The sequence below is a fragment of the Vipera berus genome, assembly GCF_964194415.1.
Source record: "Vipera berus genome assembly, chromosome: 3".
NCBI lineage: Eukaryota > Metazoa > Chordata > Lepidosauria > Squamata > Viperidae > Vipera > Vipera berus.
In genome coordinates this window covers 141,665,689-141,686,309 of record NC_138204.1, presented here as the reverse complement: position 1 = coordinate 141,686,309, position 20,621 = coordinate 141,665,689, and the positions used below count along the sequence as shown (strand labels likewise).

At 43.6% G+C, this 20,621-nt stretch overlaps 1 protein-coding gene across 8 annotated transcripts in view; it reads left to right on the top strand.

Moving 5' to 3' along the window:
- The window catches only part of RNF152 (ring finger protein 152), a 57,402-nt gene extending 37,318 nt beyond the window's left edge, over window positions 1–20,084 (top strand). For all 8 annotated transcript variants that reach the window (XM_081322717.1, XM_081322711.1, XM_081322715.1 and 5 more), the window contains one exon: window positions 18,579–20,084. In XM_081322717.1, the coding sequence (XP_081178843.1) occupies window positions 18,751–19,362 (612 nt within the window). In that variant the 5' untranslated portion in view covers window positions 18,579–18,750 and the 3' untranslated portion in view covers window positions 19,363–20,084. The remainder of the gene's footprint in view (window positions 1–18,578) is intronic.
- Window positions 20,085–20,621: the final 537 nt, after the last annotated feature.

The following is a 20,621-nucleotide window of genomic DNA, read 5'->3' as shown; positions in this document are numbered from 1 at the left end:
AGGTCTCCGTTCCTCCTGCCGACGTTTGGGGAGGTTTGGGCACCTCCCCAAACCTCCCCAGGTCTCCGTTCCTCCGCGCAGACCTGCCGACGTTTGGGGAGGTTTGGGCGCCTCCCCAAACCTCCCCAGGTCTCCGTTCCTCCTGCCGACGTTTGGGGAGGTTTGGGCGCCTCCCCAAACCTCCCCAGGTCTCCGTTCCTCTGCGCAGACCTGCCGACGTTTGGGGAGGTTTGGGCGCCTCCCCAAACCTCCCCAGGTCTCCGTTCCTCCTGCCGACGTTTGGGAAGGTTTGGGCGCCTCCCCAAACCTCCCCAGGTCTCCGTTCCTCCGCGCAGACCTGCCGACGTTTGGGGAGGTTTGGGCGCCTCCCCAAACCTCCCCAAACGTCGGCAGGTCTCCGTTCCTCCTGCCGACGTTTGGGGAGGTTTGGGCACATCCCCAAACCTCCCCAGGTCTCCGTTCCTCCGCGCAGACCTGCCGACGTTTGGGGAGGTTTGGGCGCCTCCCCAAACGTCGGCAGGTCTCCGTTCCTCCTGCCGACGTTTGGGGAGGTTTGGGCGCCTCCCCAAACCTCCCCAGGTCTCCGTTCCTCCGCACACACCTGCCGACGTTTGGGGAAGTTTGGGCGCCTCCCCAAACCTCCCCAAACGTCGGCAGGTCTCCGTTCCTCCTGCCGACGTTTGGGGAGGTTTGGGCACCTCCCCAAACCTCCCCAGGTCTCCGTTCCTCCGCGCAGACCTGCCGACGTTTGGGGAGGTTTGGGCGCCTCCCCAAACCTCCCCAGGTCTCCGTTCCTCCTGCCGACGTTTGGGGAGGTTTGGGCGCCTCCCCAAACCTCCCCAGGTCTCCGTTCCTCCGCGCAGACCTGCCGACGTTTGGGGAGGTTTGGGCGCCTCCCCAAACCTCCCCAGGTCTCCATTCCTCCTGCCGACGTTTGGGGAGGTTTGGGCGCCTCCCCAAACCTCCCCAGGTCTCCGTTCCTCCGCGCAGACCTGCCGACGTTTGGGGAGGTTTGGGCGCCTCCCCAAACCTCCCCAAACGTCGGCAGGTCTCCGTTCCTCCTGCCGACGTTTGGGGAGGTTTGGGCACCTCCCCAAACCTCCCCAGGTCTCCGTTCCTCCGCGCAGACCTGCCGACGTTTGGGGAGGTTTGGGGAGGCGCCCAAACCTCCCCAAACGTCGGCAGGTCTGCGCGGAGGAACGGAGACCTGGGGAGGTTTGGGGAGGCGCCCAAACCTCCCCAAACGTCGGCAGGTCTGCGCGGAGGAACGGAGACCTGGGGAGGTTTGGGGAGGCGCCCAAACCTCCCCAAACGTCGGCAGGAGGAACGGAGACCTGGGGAGGTTTGGGGAGGCGCCCAAACCTCCCCAAACATCGGCAGGTCTGCGCGGAGGAACGGAGACCTGGGGAGGTTTGGGGAGGTGCCCAAACCTCCCCAAACGTCGGCAGGAGGAACGGAGACCTGGGGAGGTTTGGGGAGGCGCCCAAACCTCCCCAAACGTCGGCAGGTCTGCGCGGAGGAACGGAGACCTGGGGAGGTTTGGGGAGGCGGCCAAACCTCCCCAAACGTCGGCAGGAGGAACGGAGACCTGGGGAGGTTTGGGGAGGCGCCCAAACCTCCCCAAACGTCGGCAGGTCTGCGCGGAGGAACGGAGACCTGGGGAGGTGCCCAAACCTCCCCAAACGTCGGCAGGAGGAACGGAGACCTGCCGACGTTTGGGGAGGTTTGGGGAGGCGCCCAAACCTCCCCAAACGTCGGCAGGTCTGCGCGGAGCAACGGAGACCTGGGGAGGTTTGGGGAGGCGCCCAAACCTCCCCAAACGTCGGCAGGAGGAACGGAGACCTGCCGACGTTTGCGGAGGCGCCCAAACCTCCCCAAACGTCGGCAGGTCTGCGCGGAGGAACGGAGACCTGGGGAGGTTTGGGGAGGCGCCCAAACCTCCCCAAACTTCGGCAGGAGGAACGGAGACCTGCCGACGTTTGGGGAGGTTTGGGGAGGCGCCCAAACCTCCCCAAACGTCGGCAGGTCTGCGCGGAGGAACGGAGACCTGGGGAGGTTTGGGGAGGCGCCCAAACCTCCCCAAACGTCGGCAGGAGGAACGGAGACCTGCCGACGTTTGGGGAGGTTTGGGGAGGCGCCCAAACCTCCCCAAACGTCGGCAGGTCTGCGCGGAGGAACGGAGACCTGGGGAGGTTTGGGGAGGCGCCCAAACCTCCCCAAACGTCGGCAGGAGGAACGGAGACCTGGGGAGGTTTGGGGAGGCGCCCAAACCTCCCCAAACGTCGGCAGGTCTGCGCGGAGGAACGGAGACCTGGGGAGGTTTGGGGAGGTGCCCAAACCTCCCCAAACGTCGGCAGGAGGAACGGAGACCTGCCGACGTTTGGGGAGGTTTGGGGAGGCGCCCAAACCTCCCCAAACGTCGGCAGGTCTGCGCGGAGGAACGGAGACCTGGGGAGGTTTGGGGAGGCGCCCAAACCTCCCCAAACGTCGGCAGGAGGAACGGAGACCTGCCGACGTTTGGGGAGGTTTGGGGAGGCGCCCAAACCTCCCCAAACGTCGGCAGGTCTGCGCGGAGGAACGGAGACCTGGGGAGGTTTGGGGAGGCGCCCAAACCTCCCCAAACGTCGGCAGGAGGAACGGAGACCTGCCGACGTTTGGGGAGGTTTGGGGAGGCGCCCAAACCTCCCCAAACGTCGGCAGGTCTGCGCGGAGGAACGGAGACCTGGGGAGGTTTGGGGAGGCGCCCAAACCTCCCCAAACGTCGGCAGGAGGAACGGAGACCTGCCGACGTTTGGGGAGGTTTGGGGAGGCCCCCAAACCTCCCCAAACGTCGGCAGGTCTCCGTTCCTCCGCGCCCTGCCTGCCTGCTTCTTTCCGCTGCGGAAAGAAGCAGGCAGGCAGGGCGCGGAGGAACGGAGACCTGCCGACGTTTGGGGAGGTTTGGGGAGGTGCGCGCGCACCTCCCCAAACCTCCCCAAACTTCGGCAGGTCTCGGACGGCGGTGGCTTGGGAGAGGTGCGCGCGATCCCGGAAGCACCAAAGCCTCGGCCGCGCACAAGTCCTCGGTAAGTTTTTTTGTTGACTGGAGTATAAGCCGAAGTGGAATTTTTCAGCCCAAAAAGTGGGCTGAAAAATTCGGCTTATACTCAAGTATATACGGTAACTCAAGGTGGAGAACATATATATCCTTCCTTCCTTCCTTCCTTCCTTCCTTCCTTCCTTCCTTCCTTCCTTCCTTCCTTCCTTCCTTCCTTCCTTCCTTCCTTCCTTCCTTCCTTCCTTCCTTCCTTCCTTCCTTCTGTTGTGATTCAGGGTCAGCCTGTGGGTTCGGCAGTTGGGTCGGACGATTCAGAGGAGGAGGAGGAGGGGGGTGTTGGAGAGGTTGCTGAGGGGGTTGGAGAGCTTGCTGATGAGAGCCCTCAGCCAGGCCCCTCCCACCTGGTCACGACGCAGACCCAGCTGTGTGAGCCTGACAGCGTGGATGAAGATGACCCACAGCTGGCCCTGTTCAAGGACGCCCGACGCAGGAGGCAGTCAATCAGGAGTAAACAGAGGAAGGCAATAGGGCACCTCGGAAGGAGGCAGAGAGAAGCCACGCCCTAAACTGTATAAAAGGGGAATGCGTGGGAGGGCTGGTTTGCTGAAGGCAACCGCTTGAATAGCTCCTGTTTCATGGTTCGTGTCTTGTTCTGTTTGCTTTTGTGTCAATAAATTTGGCAGGCTTAGTACCAGCCTCTTGCCTTCTTGTAAAAGGGGTTGTCCCTGCCTTTTCTGCAGGGCCGGTAGCAGGCTGGTACAGAACACCTTCCTTCCTTCCTCCTCCTCTGTAATATAGTAACTATCATCTTGACATTTTTGACCATGCTCTGTGGATACCTGTTCTAATTCAAAATCTACAGATTACTGATGGCAGTTTCTGATGAGGGTTACAACTGCTGCATACATGGTGGAAATACAGCCATGCTGTCTGATGTCTGTGTGTTTTCCACCTCTTCTTTCCATGTGTTCATGTTGTGTATATTGACAATCTATTATTGCTCCTGTGATTTTGCTTTCTGTTGTATTTGCCTGATTCATCATTTCCACACAGTCATTCTCAAGTATAGTCAGCTCTCGTTTAGTGACTGTGTCATTTAGTGCTTGTTCACAGTTTTGAAAGTGGTGGGAAAGTGACTCTGCGACCAATCGTAAGCACAGTCATGGTTTCACTTAGCAACTGCTTTGCTTAATGTCAAATTGTTGGTCCCAATTGTGACCATTCCTCCGATTATTCCAATTCAAGTTAGGCAGACAAAATTAGAGATATTTTAAAAAGCATAGCCTAGATTTGTATTACTTTTCATAGTACTGGTTATCCGTGGAAGTATGAAACTGTCTATTAGTTTATAGTGGCTCTAATTAACCAGGTATCAAAAATTAGTCACTGTTTTAGACTGTTAGATTTGTGGGGTGTTTATATCTGGAGAGGAAAACAGACTTCCATATGAATTACACAAAAATTATTATTCCATACGTCTTCTTAACAAGTCAATTTGTCCAACTCATGTTTTTTGCTTGCACGTACTAGCAGATTAAGAGAACAATACATCACAGTATATAGACACTTCTTTATTTGGTTGTTTGGAAACACATTTTCTTGATAATCCAGTTTGTATTTGTTTACATATCTGATTTATAACAACTATTGCAGGTTATCTAATAGTAAGATGGCATTCTGTCACTGAAGAATTCAAACTCAGTGGCATAATTGGGAATATGAAATGGATTGAGAATTGTTGCTTGAAATTTGTTATTCTTCAAATGATTATAACTGTTCAATGACCATAATTGCTGAAACTATATGATTAAATAATGTATGGCAACCTTGATTCTGTGTTAGAAAAAGTGAACAGCCCTAATTGTTCTCAGATTTAGCACTTTCCAGATGCCTTGAGATTAAACTCCAAAATTCCAAGTTTGAGATTAAGTGTCTCAACATATTTGTATGTTAGCCGAAAGGGGGAAGCTAACCTGCCTTAAAGTGGTTGAAAAAATAAATCTAATCCAGACTGACACATTTATGAGCCACTAAATCATATTTAAGAAGATTCTGGTTTTTTACCCCTCTCCTCTGAGAATTTCTCAGTTTACCATGATATACACAAGAAGAGCCGGTAATGTTGTTCTACTCAAATGAAATGGAGTTGAAGAAAAAAATATTGCTTATTCATTCTGTGCAGTCAAAAGGATTTTCTGTCTCTAAAGTTAGAAGAAAAGATATTACGCTATTATTAGTCAATGCTAAAAAGTTCAGCGTGTTTTAATATTTAAAAAACGCTGTGTGTGCTTGTTCAATTCTTTTAATTTTTTAATAATAGAATTGATAGTATGATTTTATTAGGGGATTGCTTCTATATTTTTTTTTAAAAAATTAGCCAGCACTTTAAAGAGTGAAGATCAACGCAGGGCACTCTGATTTAATGGTTAATCAGGAATAGGATCTGATTTGTGTAGATTAAATCGTGCTATTCAAGAATTCAATTGTGTTTATGCTAATGCAAGCAAAATTGTGAGATTGATTGAGTTTTGTTTTCAGTCTACTGGTATTGTTAGATTTGGGCATGCCGCTTCCTAGCAGGGATTTGATGCACAGATAAGAGTACAAAAGAGATTTGGCACCGTGTTGAAATATATTGATATTGCATGATCTCCGAAGTGTCTGGGAACCTTAAAGACTTCAAGGTCAAGACCATTCTCTAAAAAGAGAATAAACGTATCTCTTGGGAGATAAGGCAGACTGAAATGAGTTAAGGAGAGAGACAATTTCATCTAAAATATAGAATTGCTGAGCTGCAATTTGAACCATGAATTACTTCTGAAAATTGGGAATCAAGGACAATTCCACTTGTGTGCTGCTGCAGAGGTGAAATAAAGATAGGGAAGCTGACCTGAATTTGTAACGAAGAGTTTAACAGGACGTCCTCGACTTATGGCCACAATTGAGTCCCAGATTTCTGTTGCTAAGTGAGACATTTTTTGCTAGGTCAGTTTTGCCCCATTTTACAACCTTTCTTGCCACAGTTGTTAAAGTGAATCATTGCAGTCGTTAAGTTAGTAACACGTTCATTAAGTGGATTTGGGTTCCCCATTGACTTCGTTTGTTAGAAGGTCGTAGAAGATCACATGACCTCGGGACAATTGCCAAGCATCAGAATTTTGATCATGTGAGCATGGGGATGCTGCAGTGGTCATTAAGTGTGAAAAATGGTCATAAGTCCCTTTTCCCCCCAGTAATGTTGTTATTTTGAACAATCACTAAATGAACTGTTGTTAAGTCGAGGACTACCTGCATTGTCCCTCTTTCCAGTGGTTAGTTAAATGACATGCAGGGATGCAGTTCAAAGAAGAGCTTTATTCTAATCAAGAAGTAAAATTTTATGAGAAGCTGTGGGCAATATTTGTATGCGGTTTAGTTTTAAAGAATATGGCCTGGCTTGTTTTTCTAAGTAATTCTGCAAATTCTGTACGCAGCACTGCTGTCATTGATTAGTGTGAAAGTTTTGTTTTGCAATCCTGTGTAGTTTACAGCACCCTGTGAAATATTGGATTGGTTTATGCACAGTTTCTTTATCCAGTACAAATAGTTGAGCATTTCATTTTTGTTGCTAGCCCAAAGGTGTCTTTTTGATGCATGTGTTCCACGCACGCTACACATACCAAGATTTTGCTTTCGCAGCTTTTTCCTGCTGCCACTGTTTTTAGTTTTGGCTAGGGTTTACCTACGGTATTTAAAAATAAGAATGAAAAATGCATTGACACTGATGCTTAACACAGCACTATTGATTTATTAGCAGCGGGTGTTTATTTTATTTATTTTGTGCTTGCTGATTGAAATCCTTCCTTACTGTACATTGGTTCAAAAGAAAACCTTTTTGAAGCATTCTTTTACAGTTGGTTAAAGTTTACCTGTTTTGTGTTGTAAAGATGTCTTTTTTCACCAGGTACCACAAACTTGACTGGAATTTGATCTTTCACAAAAACGAGGCTTTTCAAAAGCCTTAGCGCAAGAGTAAATCTGTCCAAACTTACTTATTTTCAATGCAGCCACAACTGCACATCTGGAGCCACTTGATGTAAGACAAAAGGACTTCAAAACATATGGTGCACTGCAAACATAGGGAATAAATGTTTAAACTGAATGATGGAACCAGATTGGGCAGCAAATAGGCCAACATGTAGCGTTAGATCCCAAGGTTTCAGGTTTGATTGACTATTGATTTTCCAGATCTTCAGATTTCACAGTTGTTTAATAATAACACCACCACAATTCACTTCTCATTACACTGGTAAAATTTTATTTTTATTTTTTTATTTTATTTTAATTCCATTTATATCCCGCCCTTCTCCGAAGACTCAGGGCGGCTTACAAGCTTAGCAGTAGCCTTCATTCTATGTATATGCCTGCTTATTAGGGCTTTCACACACACACCCCCAAGCGGCATTATTACAAAGTCAGCTTAATTGCCCCCAACAATCTGGGTCCTCATTTTACCTACCTCGGAAGGATGGAAGGCTGAGTCAACCTTGAGCCTGGTGGGATGCGAACCTGCACTAATTGCAGGCAGCTGGTGTTACTTAAGGAGGCATTAGCCCACTGCTCCACCAAGGCTGAACTATGCAGCAATAGAGTTCTATGTGTAAGGCCTGTGAGCTGGGTTCTTCAAATAATATTGTGTGTTCAGAATGATTCTGGCTGATGGAATTTGGATTCCTAGTAAATAACAATAGCAATAGCATTTAGGCTTATTTATATACTGGCCCATAGTGTTTTATCACGCTCTCTGGGCAGTTTATAATATAGAAGCATTATTTGCATATTGCCTCCAGCAATCTTGGCTCTCATTTTACCAACCTCAGCAGGATGAAAGACTGAGACAACCTTGAGCCCCAAAAGGATCGAACTCCAGACTTTTGGCAGAATTTGCCTGCAATATTGCACTTTAACCACTGTGTCAAACTACTGTTCAGTAAATCGAACAATAGAGATATTTGAATTGCCCTCGTATTGAGAATACTTGGGATTGTTTTTCAGTTCATTTCAGTTTATATTGCTTCTGTAATATATTTCTTTGCGTGGTTGACTGGGTGGGGTTTTAATAATAGATTTGTCTGGGAAACATACAATAAATGCAAGTTTCAAGTCCCATTTTGTTTTTCTATGACGTGTAAAGCTTTTCTTAAAAGCAATTCAAAGCCGAGAGCTTGGGGATTTTTTTTTTATTTGTCTCCAGTCAAGACCAATTGACTTCATGAGCTGAGCCTCACTCAGTTATGCCTCTCCCAATTTGGACTGGACAGCTTTTCCAGTTCTCTGAGGCCAGACTCTTGGGATTTGAGCTGCAAACGCCAGAAGTGTTTTATACCATTGGTATAAACAGGGCCATGTTCAAGCAGTGCTAGTTTATTGGAAGCAGATTGTTGCTCTTTGGCACTGCAGTCTGACTGCTGTACAATTTGAAGATATGGGCAGAAGACTTTGTTCAGTTAATGGAAACATGAACGACAGTTTCGTGAAGAAATCGGTAGTCAGTAAAGAATCTTTTTCTATCGGTTTCCCCATTTCCACAGCAATAACTGTTGGCAACTGGTCCACGCTGTTCCTTTGGTTAGTCTGTAGCTGACAGCATTTATACACTTAAGACCACAAAATTTGAGCCCAAAATGTATGTCGCTAAGTGAATCCTTTGTTAACTGAGTTTTGCCCCCTTTTATGACTTTTCTTGACACTGTTGGGAAGTGAATCGTCGAAATTGTTAAGTTGGTAACACGGTTGTTAAGTGAATCTGGCTTCCCCATTGACTTTGCTTGTCAGAAAGTTGCAAAAGGTGATCACGTGATCCTGGGACACGGCAACCGTCACAAGTATGAACCAGTTCCTAAGCATCCAAATTTTGATTACACGATCATAGGGATGCTGCAAAAGTCACAACTTTGAAAAGCGGTCATAGGTCAGTGTCGTTGCCAAGCATCTGAATTTTGATCATGTCATCATGGGGATGCTGCAATGGTCATATGAGTGAAAAATGGTCCTAAGTGATTTATTTTCAGTGTTGTTGTAACTTTGAACGGTCACTAACTGAACTGTTGTAAGTCGAGGACTACCTGTACTTTGCACCTTTGGGTTTCAGTCTTGTGAGGCAGCTGAGATTGTTTACAAAATAGTTCTCTCTAATTTGGGAATCACTAGTTCCAATGTGCTGGTCTCAGCCCTAACCATAATATCAAATTATTTCCTTAACAAATCAAGTCACTTTAGCAACTCTGTTCATGGAAAAATTAACAGAGTAGTAGATGAGTAAATGACGTTATTTGTCCTATCACTCTTCCCAAGTTCACCTCACAGTTTTTGCAATGATGTGAACATCTCCTTCTGTCCATGATCAACATGATGGAAGCATACCTTTCGTCTTCAACCTTCACTTCACTGATTTGTTTTTCGGGGGAGCGGCAAAATTTTTCCTCAAAGTAGCCAGGAACTACTGGGAGAAGCATCATGATGTTGTGGCACCTTGGTTTCTGGGGCGGGTGAAGGCTAGATGAGACAGTGATAACCTCCTGCCTACAACTCCATATTGCAAAATTATTGATGCATTTTTTTTCTGGGGCAACAGCTAAGAGAATTAACTTGCAAAATTACTTGGTTCAACTTTACAAGAGTCGGAAAGCCCCATGCAGGAGCTTTTCCTTAGATGAACAGGATATTTTGGCTTCTTTAATATGTAATAACATCCTATGATTATATGTCTTTGCATTTTACAATGTACACCTTGCCATTGCATGGATCAGCTATAATTAATTTCTGTAATAAGTTGGCCAGCTTAAAATAGCCTGGTTCTATATGAATTCAGCTTGGTTATCTGGCAATCTCTGTGAAATGGTATGTGAGAATGACCTTGGGGGAATCTGTGTGTGTGTGTGTGTGTGTGTGTGTGTGTGTGTGTGTGTGTGTGTTGCTGTGTGTGAAGAGTTGCTGTCTAAGGAAAGATCAGATAAGAGAGGGCATAGCTTGCAGCTGCCTAATGGGCAGAGAAAGAAACTCAGAAACGATCCTCACTAATTTCTCAGACCGTAAAAGAATCGGCAGGAGATTGGTACTGTCAGATTTGCAAGATTCTATTAACAAAGCCTTACAATAAAATAGAATTAGATTTTCTGATTGTGTTTCTTGCCTGGTCTATCTGGGAAGACTGACGCTAGATTGGTAAGAAGAGTTTTTGTAAAGTAATTTATTTTAACTGAAATTGCTTCATTGGGCAAAGTATCTGTGAAGAGAATACTAAAATTAGATGTTGACTGAGAAGACAAGGGGGATTTCTTTTCCCTTTTGCCCATAAAAAGGTAAAGGTAAAGTTCCCTGTCCAGTCATGTCTTAGTCTAGGGTGTGGTTCTCACCATTGTTTCTTAGCTGAGAGAGCCAGCATTGAATGTCTGAAGACATTCCTGTGATCATGTGGTCAGCATGACTATACACCGAGGTGCACGGAATGCTGTTACCTTCTCACCAAAGTGGTACCTCTTTATCTACTTACATTTAGCAATAGCAATAGCATGTAGACTTATACAGAGCTTCATAGTGCTTTTACAGCACACTCTAAGCAGTTTACCAAGTCAGCATATTACCCCCAACAATCTGGGTCCTCATTTTACTGACCTTGGGCAAATGAAAGGCGCAGTCAACCTTGAGCCAGTCAGGATCGAACTCCTGGCATTGGGCAGAGTTAGCCTGCAAATACTGCATTCTAACCACTGTGCTACCACTGTGCTTTCAAACTGTAGGTGGGCTAGAGCTAGGGCACGTAATGAGAGTTCACCCCCATCATGGGGCGCTTGGGTCTTGAACCCAGGCTGTCAGCTTTCAATATGACAAGCTCATCTATATTTTTATGGGTGCTGAGCCATCACACCAATCAAATATCTACTGAATGATGGATAGAATTATACCGGGAATCAAAAGTGTCTTGCCGGCCTGGCCTGATGGGGGATGGGTTTAGGTTTCATTGCTATTTTAAATGTATTTTAATCTACTGTTTTAACTTGGGCATCTTGTTTAATTCTTTTTTAGTTTTTGTATTCCTGTATTTTTATATGTTTGCCCTGTTCACCGCCCTGAGTCCTTCGGGAGAAGGGCGGTATACAAATAAAATTATTATTATTATTATTATTATTATTATTATTATTATTATTATTATTATTATTATTATTATTATTATTATTATTATTATTATTATTATTATTATTAAAAAGAGTGTTTTCAAAATATATTAAGAAATGTTTAGCCACCAAAATGATTGTAGCACTCTTTAATAAAGATGATAAAGCATAAGTAAAAAATAATAATAAACAGGAGAGTGATATGATTTAAAAATGCCACATCAAACTTCAGCAAGGCAAATGAAAAACTAGGTAAACTACCTGCTGAAAAACTGAAGCTAAAGAAGTATTTTTGGCTGTTGGCTGGAAGAATAGAAAAGCTGATGCCAAACCAATTTTCCTTCCTCTCTCTCTCTCTCTCATAGCATTTGCAGGTATCTTATCAGATTTCATTTCCACAAGATTCAAACGAAAAGTGGAAGCAGAGCTTAGTACAGCCCATGGGACAAACATTTGGACCTTCAAGTAGGGATAAAACAGTTGAAGTATAGTACAGTATCTACAGTTCCCAAGCCAGAGTGCCATCATGACAGGACCTATCCTTAGTTCTGTTGAAAATGGTTGAATACCTAAGGAAATTAGAAAGACCAAGAGCCCTTTCTCTCTTCAGGCATAGATCATCCATCAGGGTGAAGACATTATTGACTTCACATGAGACCTGAAGTCAGATTGAAATTAAATTTATCCGAGAGGCGGTCCGGTCCAGTTCTACACCATCTCTTTTCTCAAGACTATGCACAAGATTTATTTATTGAACTCTATTATTCCTATTTTACCTTTTTGCCTATAGGGATCTAAATGTCTTTGGCCTTGCTGGTAGTTATTGGGAATTCCTGGATGTTTCTTGAGAAGAGACTTGCCAATACCTGCAGAGTTTTGGTACTTATTATTACAAACCAGTAATACTGGCCCTGAGTGTATTTGCTGGCAACTTCTTGGGAGCTAAAGAAGAGTAGTTATTTTATTAGAAGGAAAAGCTCTTATCTGAGAATACCACGCGGGTGATATTCTTGTTTTTCACTACTGTGGAATTTGATTAAAAAAATACCAATTCCCAATATTCTGTTGACACCTGTGCCCAGCCATCTACTCATAAACTCTTATAAGTGGTTTTATGGTACAGCAACACATTCATTTTGTTCCTTCTTAAATGACTGGTGGGCCTTCTATAGAACAGAAGTGGCTGTTTAATTTACACACCATCCAAAAGATAGTGTCTTCTCAGCAGTTAGAAAACAAGGGATATTAATGCCAGCAATTAAAAAAAAAGTGATAGTAATTTTCTTCTTAGGCCTTTTATACAGTACGTTAGGTGCAAAATGGTACGATTGCTGTCTAATTAGAAACTCTAAACTGGCCTGCCTATTTACTTCAGACCAGGGGTGTCAAACTCAATTTCATTGAGCATTGCGGTTGCCCTCAGGGGGCCGGGTGGGTATGGCCAGGGTGGGCATGGCCTACTGGGTGGGCGTGGTTAGAGTGCGTATGGCCTACTGGGTGGGCATGGCCAGCTCTACATCATTCGCATCAAGGGTGCCTATGGGGGCCTGGGCAGGAGTGGGACAGATCTGAGGGTCTCTGGCAGAAGGAGGGTCTCTGGGCCAGGGCCAAGGCAGTGGGGGCCGTTCCCTCACTGTTTCCAGGATGGCTTTGCGGGCCACATCAAACCACTTTGCGGGCCGGATCTGGGCCCCAGGCCTTGTGTTTGACAGGTCTGCTTTAGACAAACCTTTTAAGATGCTCCAAAAGTTGGAATCTCATCCCTATCTCTCTCTGTCCATATGCATTTGTTTGAAAAGCTCACGTGGACCTATATAAGTTGTTTGAGTTGTTAAAGAGAAGCAAACAGTGTACATAACACACTTGCTTGGTGATTTTCCACAGGTTAGTATCTAAGCATAGGTTTACAGGCCTGACCTATCAGACAATAGCTACACTAGGTCCCTCTTGTAGTTGTTTTGGATCTAGTTGTTTCCTTTTACGTAGGAGAATGATTTCTTCTTCTTTGTTTATTGCTGAGATTCTGTGGGCAATTGATGCCACAGGAAATTTCATAAATAAGGGGAAGAATATTTTGAGAAAGCAGCCAGTTAACCTCTAAGAGCCGAAAACAGCACAAAAATTCCCTTGCTTCAGAATAAATGAAGTCAAGATTGTAACCCTGAACTCGTCTGTGAAAGTGTTGAAGATACTTTGATAGCAGAAGGGTGGGAATTGTAAATTGATTTGTGAAGAAGACTCAAAACGTATGAATCCTGTTTATATTTTAATGCATTTCATTCTGGCAGTAAATGTCTCTGGTGCAACCCGAACTTTTCCTCTTTCCTGTCTTCTGTCCTCAAACACCCCCCCCACCCCCCACAATGGCCTTAGGGCAGCAAACATGGCCATACTGTAAATCATGCATAGTCTGTAATGGTTTCTAAGGAAGCTTAATATATATGGGGAATTTGCATACTGAAACCTCCTTGGTAAAGGTGAAACTTTGTAATATGCTGCCTAGTTACAAGCTTGATCTTAACCTTGCCGAACAGCATTGTGTGTGTAAATGCATACCCTTGTCCAGAGTTTGCAGCTTCAGGAGTCATTGGGGTCTTTGCTAGCAAACTCTTTCATGAGAGCAGCAGGCATACTGTGAAGAACTGCATTTACATTTCAGGAACAATGTCACTTTCAATAATCTTTTTTTTTCTTACAGAAAATTAGCTTAAACTAATTTGTGATTTTTCCCCCCCCCCTTACTCCTTTCTGCTGTTAATGCACCTCTTTCTCTCCCTTGGAGACTTTTGCCCGTGGTTTTTTCATACACCATTAGCTTTTATTAACGTTAGTAGATATAGCTCAGCCTGCAAAGCTTTCAGCTGCTATGAAATCTGCACTAACCAAGGATATTAATCATGATTCTGATTGTCTCTGTCTTTTGGTCTCACTTGAGTGTCACTGCCTTCCAGCCCTTCTCTCTTCCTACTACTCTTCGTCCTTTAAGAGTTCTAAAGATATCCCTGACTGTCTTTCTCAGTTGTCTCAGTCAGCAATATTTTCTTGGCTGTCATCAGATAGTCCAAAGTACTAATGACAAAACAGTGTTTTTGACTGCTGCTGAAGTCAGCTATACCCTCATATAAGATTGGAGCAAATTTGTGCAAGCACAAACCGCTCTATTGATGGGATGAGTATCCCGGATATTTCCGAGTGTTGGGTTGTGTGTGAATGTGGCTTACACGAGTCTCCCTGAAGTGGGTACTTCTAGGTGTATTCAGACCTCTGATGTGGTAGGTTTTCTGGAAGTTGCCATGCCAACACATCTGGGAGTGCTAGGTCTGGGAAAACTAGACCAAGTTGTCGTCTCGCTGTATATAATAATAATAATAATAATAATAATAATAATAATAATAATAATAATAATAATAATAATAATAATAATAATAAGAAGAAGAAGAAGAAGAAGAAGAAGAAGTTGGAAGGGACCTTGGAGGTCATCTAGTCCAACCCCCTGCTAAGGCAGGAAACCCTATACCATTTCAGACAAATGGCTGTCCAGTCTCTTCTTAAAAACTTCCAGTGTTGGAGCAGTCACCACTTCTGGAGGCAGGTTGTTCCACTGGTTAGTTGTTCTAACTTAACTTAAGATGCAGTGGATATCAGTTCAAATCTATTTTAACCCTTGTACAGCAGCTGTTTCTCAGTCTAAACTAACCAGAAAAGTATTGGGGTTGTGAAGTGCATGTATGAGTATTTGTGCGTGTGCGTGTGTGTGTATTCTCAGTCTGAGGAGGGTTTAGATAAAAAGTACAATCTGTACTTTAACTCAGGCTTTATGTCATCAAAGGTCATTTGGTTCGCTATCTGGTTTCCACAGTACACAACTTGACTAGCACTGAAGATGCTACCTAGTTGGCAAGAAATGTCTGCAAGAAAACAACCAAGCTCAAGAGAGCAGCAAGGACCCCACAACTGGTTATATTTCTGAATCCATACTGCAAAGCCTGAAGACATTCAGAATCTGTCCTCTTGCTGCTCTTTTCTCTGAAGAAAAACTGCTTTATCCATTGCAAAAGAAAAGCTTCAAAAGGCACCAAAACGACATTGAAGGTTGAATTTTAAAACCACTTTAAACCTGCAGCTTCCAAAGTGTGTGTTGTGGTGCCCCAGGGTGCTGCAGCAAACTCATGTGGGTGCCACAGCGAATTTAAAATTTTACCCCATGTGAACTACTAGCTTGAGGTAGTATATAATTTTGGCCTAAGAGTGCTGGAAAAAATTCCTGAGACACTCCAGGCACCATGAATCAAGACTTTGTGGGAACCTGTGGTGTATGTGTTTTATTGAAATTATTAATAATTTCAATCCATTTTAAAGTATCTCTGGATTAAGGTAGTGGTTTATAGTATTTGGTAGCATTATATATGTGTGCATGCACGCATAATGTGCATACTTTCATGCATAAGCACACACATACAGAGATAATTTGCATATTTATTTATTTTTGCTACCTAGGATTTACATGTATATATTGCTGCAATCTAAGGGTAGCGAGCTGGGCTGTAGAGGCACTGAAATTGTGCTAAATTTAGATTTGCTATGCCTTATGGCCACTGGACCATAAAATATCCTGTTGTTGTTAGTTGCGAAGTCGTGTCCGACCCATCGCGACCCCATGGACAACGTTCCTCCAGGCCTTCCTGTCCTCTACCATCTTCTGGAGTCCATTTAAGGTCACTAAAATACCCTACCAGGGATTTGACAGAAACTGTTTTTATTTATCTTTGTTCTAAGATTCTTGAATTACTTTAAATATCTCCGGGTTTTGCCCTCCCCGAACCATTGAAAGACAAGCAAACAAAATTAAAATAGTAGTCTATTAGAAGGAGAGGCTAAAACAGGCCTTATACAGAAATATATTAGAGATAAACGAATGGTGGATGGCTACTTTTTTTCCCCACAAGTCCATGCGCCAAACTTCTCTAGTACCAAAACCCAAATTACTATAGAATCTTTTGACTTAATATACTACAAGCTGTTTTAGGAGGAAGATGCTCCTCTCCTGTTTCCCCCCCCTACACACACACCTTTATTGCCTGAAATCCATTCTACTGGCTTACTATGCTACCTGTTTAGATATAACCTGTATTTCCATTTTGTAGTGTTTGTAATTATTTTGTACATCACTTTTTTCGTGTGTGTGTGTGTGTGTGTGTGTGTGTGTGTGTGTGTGTGTGTGTGTATACATGCAGACACTCACACCGTCTTTACCAAAAGAACTGGAATCACTTTGGCATTTGCTTAGTAGTACCGTAATTATCTCACCTTCTCCATCTCTTAGTTTTGTGTTTTACTGTAGATCTATTGTGGTGGACTGATCAAAGCAATCTAAACATTTCTTTGGCAATGCAAACAACATCAAAAATAATATATTAAAGCTTAGTAATCCCTCCTGCTTTCACGGTGACTATTCAGACGTTTATGTCATTATTTTCTAGGATGTTACCAATGTAGTAGCGCCCCAAGGCAATCCTGCAACCCCATTCCATGAAGAATTGTTTTCTTAAATATCTCAAGTTATTTCCAAAATGTTAGCTAACAATTTGATCATCCTTTTGCTTTTATTGTTTTAACTGATGTTTTATTCTTCAGTAACTGCATTTGAAGAAATATGTTTCTTATATAAATGTGCATGTCCATCCATTTGCAGTGTAACTCCTGCAGACTAATAAAGGATTAGAATATAAGAAATACGACATAATTCATACAAATACATCGTATATGTTTACATTACATTACAACCCCTAACCCTCTCTCAACAGCATCAAGTAGATTTGAATAGGAAAAGGGAAAGAATACAAGGCATAGCAAGGGTTGCAGTAATCAGAGAATAGTTTGGGACGCATGTTAGCACCCCTCCAATCCTGATCACATCACCATAGCAGCAAGACAAAAAACAGATCCACTGTTTATCTCATAACCATTGTTTGACCTTCAATAATTTCTATGTGAATCTCCCAGAGTCTCTTCAATAGTGAGATGGGCAGCGTATAAGTTTGATTAACAAAAATAAATAATCTGGATCAGGCCCGTGGTGCCCATGAACTCCCACACTGCTTCATTCTTCACACTCAAAAAAGGAGGTTGAAATCTCCCATTATTATAAGGCTGAAAAACTCTTACCAACAGAATTGAGCTGCTTGGGCTTTTGTGGTACAGTTCAGACATGAAGCTTGTGATGTTCTGGAAAAGTTGCTGTTAGGTCTCTTTACTATTACTTAACCACTTCCCATACTGTTACCAACACTGGGGTTCCCTATTTGACTTGTATGGTGCACAAGATACGCTTCCATAGCATTTCCCAAACATTAAAAAAGAGAAGCTAAATAGAATTAGCACGACTGTGATGCTCTTTCTATTTGATCATTATCTAGACAGAAAAGAATGCAATGATCAGAAAGGAAAGAAAAAAAAATCATGAAACCGATCCTGTCCAGAGCATCGTTCTACTCAAGTCCTCCTTTAGAAGATAATGTAGAGGACTAGCTTCATGCCATTATCATAACAATAGAACTGCTGGTTTCATTGCCCGAGGATTGCTTTCGGCATAAATTAAAACGTTGCATAAATCAAAATGTTGCTGTATTTATTAAACATATGTTTTGGTGCCTTGTCCAAACCCAAGCAAGTATCTAGCTAAACCAGTTGGGATACAATCCCAAGAACAGGGGTAGGCAACTTTGGCTCTTTTTATGTCTTGTGGACTTCAACTCCCAGAATTCCTGAGCCGGCTGGCTCAGGAATTCTGGGAGTTCAAGTCCACAAGACATAAAAAGAGCCAAAGTTGCCTACCTTTGTATATCCAGCAAGCAAAGCCATGCCAAAGAATGAGATTGGAGAAGTCTGTTCTAATCCATTTCAGTGAGCTCTTGCACTGTACCTAAGGTGTACTGTGCATATGGGGATTTCCATTAAAATGCAGCAGAAGATCATACAGTGCATACGTATATGAGAAGGACATGTGATAACTTGCAACATACTGATTGAGAAGTTGCTTAAATGTGTCTTCTTCTACTTGCCTTGTATCATTCAGTACTTTGTTAACAAATTATGGAGCTGCTTCTTAAAGCTCATAATAATTAATCACTCTTCTCTCTTTTTTCCTGCAAGCAAGTAGTATTTTTTTTACTGGCTGAGTAAACATGGAGGTTCAGGCACTAGCTTGAAAGGTTTTCTTTAAAGATCTTTACTCGGCTGCAGCCTGCTCTTTTTTATGATTGCTGTTGTTGTGACAGTGCTTAGGGGGAGTCTCATGTTTCTGTTCTTCTGCATTCATAAATCTCTTCTTCCCTCTGGTATTTTAACAGATCTTTATGTTCGTTCTCATTATTTTTTCCCCCCCTCAGATACTGATGGACGTCCAGTCAGATGCTTCCTTCTAGACTTCATACCTTCATTTGTTTGGTAGCAGAATACAAAGCAGCCATCGTGGGAGGACAAGAACAGCTCTGGGCCCTGGGTTTCGGACTGGACTGCAAGTCAACGTGATACCTTTTGCTTTTCAATAGTTGGGCAACCATGGAGACTCTGTCCCAGGACATCCTGCTGGAGTGTCAGATTTGTTTCAATTACTACAGCCCAAGGAGGAGACCGAAGTTACTGGACTGTAAGCATACTTGCTGCTCAGTTTGCCTTCAGCAGATGAGGACCAGCCAGAAGGACCTGAGGTGTCCATGGTGCCGAGGTGTCACTAAACTCCCACCTGGGTTTTCTGTCTCCCAGTTGCCAGATGATCCAGAGGTCATTGCCGTGATTGCAATACCCCACACTTCAGAGCACACTCCAGTCTTCATCAAACTTCCTAGCAATGGGTGTTACATGTTGCCCTTGCCCATCTCCAAAGAGAGGTCTCTCTTGCCTGGAGACATTGGCTGTCGTCTCTTGCCAAGCAGCCAGCAGAAGTCTCTCACTGTGGTCACAATCCCAGCCGAGCAACAACCACTGCAGGCTGGGATGCCGCAGGTTACAGGAGATGAGGAGCAAGACCAGAGAGGCATTGTGAAAAGCTCCACCTGGTCAGGGGTTTGCACTGTCATCCTGGTGGCCTGTGTCCTAGTTTTTCTTCTTGGTATTGTCCTCCACAACATGTCATGCATCTCCAAACGTTTCACTGTGATCTCCTGCGGCTGAAAAGAAGGCTGCAGCAGCTCCTGTTGTGAGCTAGTTTTAGGGGTTTGGGAGGGTGGTATTGATGGTGATGGGAGGCCAGGAGGTGAAATGCTGTCACATGGACTGAATCATTGATGCCAGGCAAGCTGATTGACAGTCCCGAGTCTGCTGTAAAAAAGCAGGACAGCAAGAGCTGTTGATAGAATGTGAGGCATATTCAGTGCTTCTCTGCTGGTGACGATATCAAAGAAGACTGCATGCATACTCACTTAACAAATGATCTGTAATCTATAATGATTTCATCATGTTATGAGATTAAAGATGTCTATTTAGCTGGTTCTACTGTACAGGTCATGATCTGTTCCTTTCTTTCTCTCTCTTCAGAGTAGTTATTTACAAATGAAAATGCTGTATGTTCAAGTAGAATTAAACATTGGAATGAAGACAGTCAATCTACCCAGTGTTCTCCAGACATAGCAAAAATGTATAATTCTCTCTTTATTTTTAAATAGCAGCAGGGAAAATTATTAAATGTAATCATGTAGGCCATGAAGGACTTTTTTGTATCTTTCAAATTGCACATTCATGAAAATGGTTTTAAAAATTTGTCCCACAGGTATAGAAAGGGAACATTTTTTTAAGGTATTGAAAACCTTCTAGATGTAATATATGTGTATGTTTATGCTCCTTCTATTTTCTTCTGTAGTTTAAATGATTTTGTTTCTGTTTTGTTTTGTTTTGTTTTTTTAAAAAATTGAAATGAGACCATAAGCATAATAGCAATAAAGGAAGCTAGGAAGGATATCTAGATGTTTGGTCAAAATGATTGCCTCTGTGTGCTCTTCTGTCAAACGCTACTTGAATATGTAAGTTCTCAACATGGTATTTCAAATGCATAAACTGATCATGTGATTCAGAAATAGCACAGGTCACGTTATCCGAGAGAGAATATGCTTACCGGAATGGGATAATTAATGGTTTTTATTAAAGTTCCTTACCCTCTGAATGCAAGTTGGAGTTACCTTATCAAAGGAGACATGATTTAATAGTTATGTTTATAGGTATTTATTATTGCAGCTGTGAGTTATTGGTGGGCATTATGGCTGTAATGCAAAATGGATAAACCAGTATTGGGCTGTCCCTTGTAATGAAAGGCTTTTGTAATAGGAGAATGTTGCCATTACAAAAGTAGATAAGAGGGCAAAATAAGAGCATAGCAGTTGAGTGATAATCCAATTGAAGTTACAACCATGTAAAGCAAGCTCCTTCCTCATTCAGAT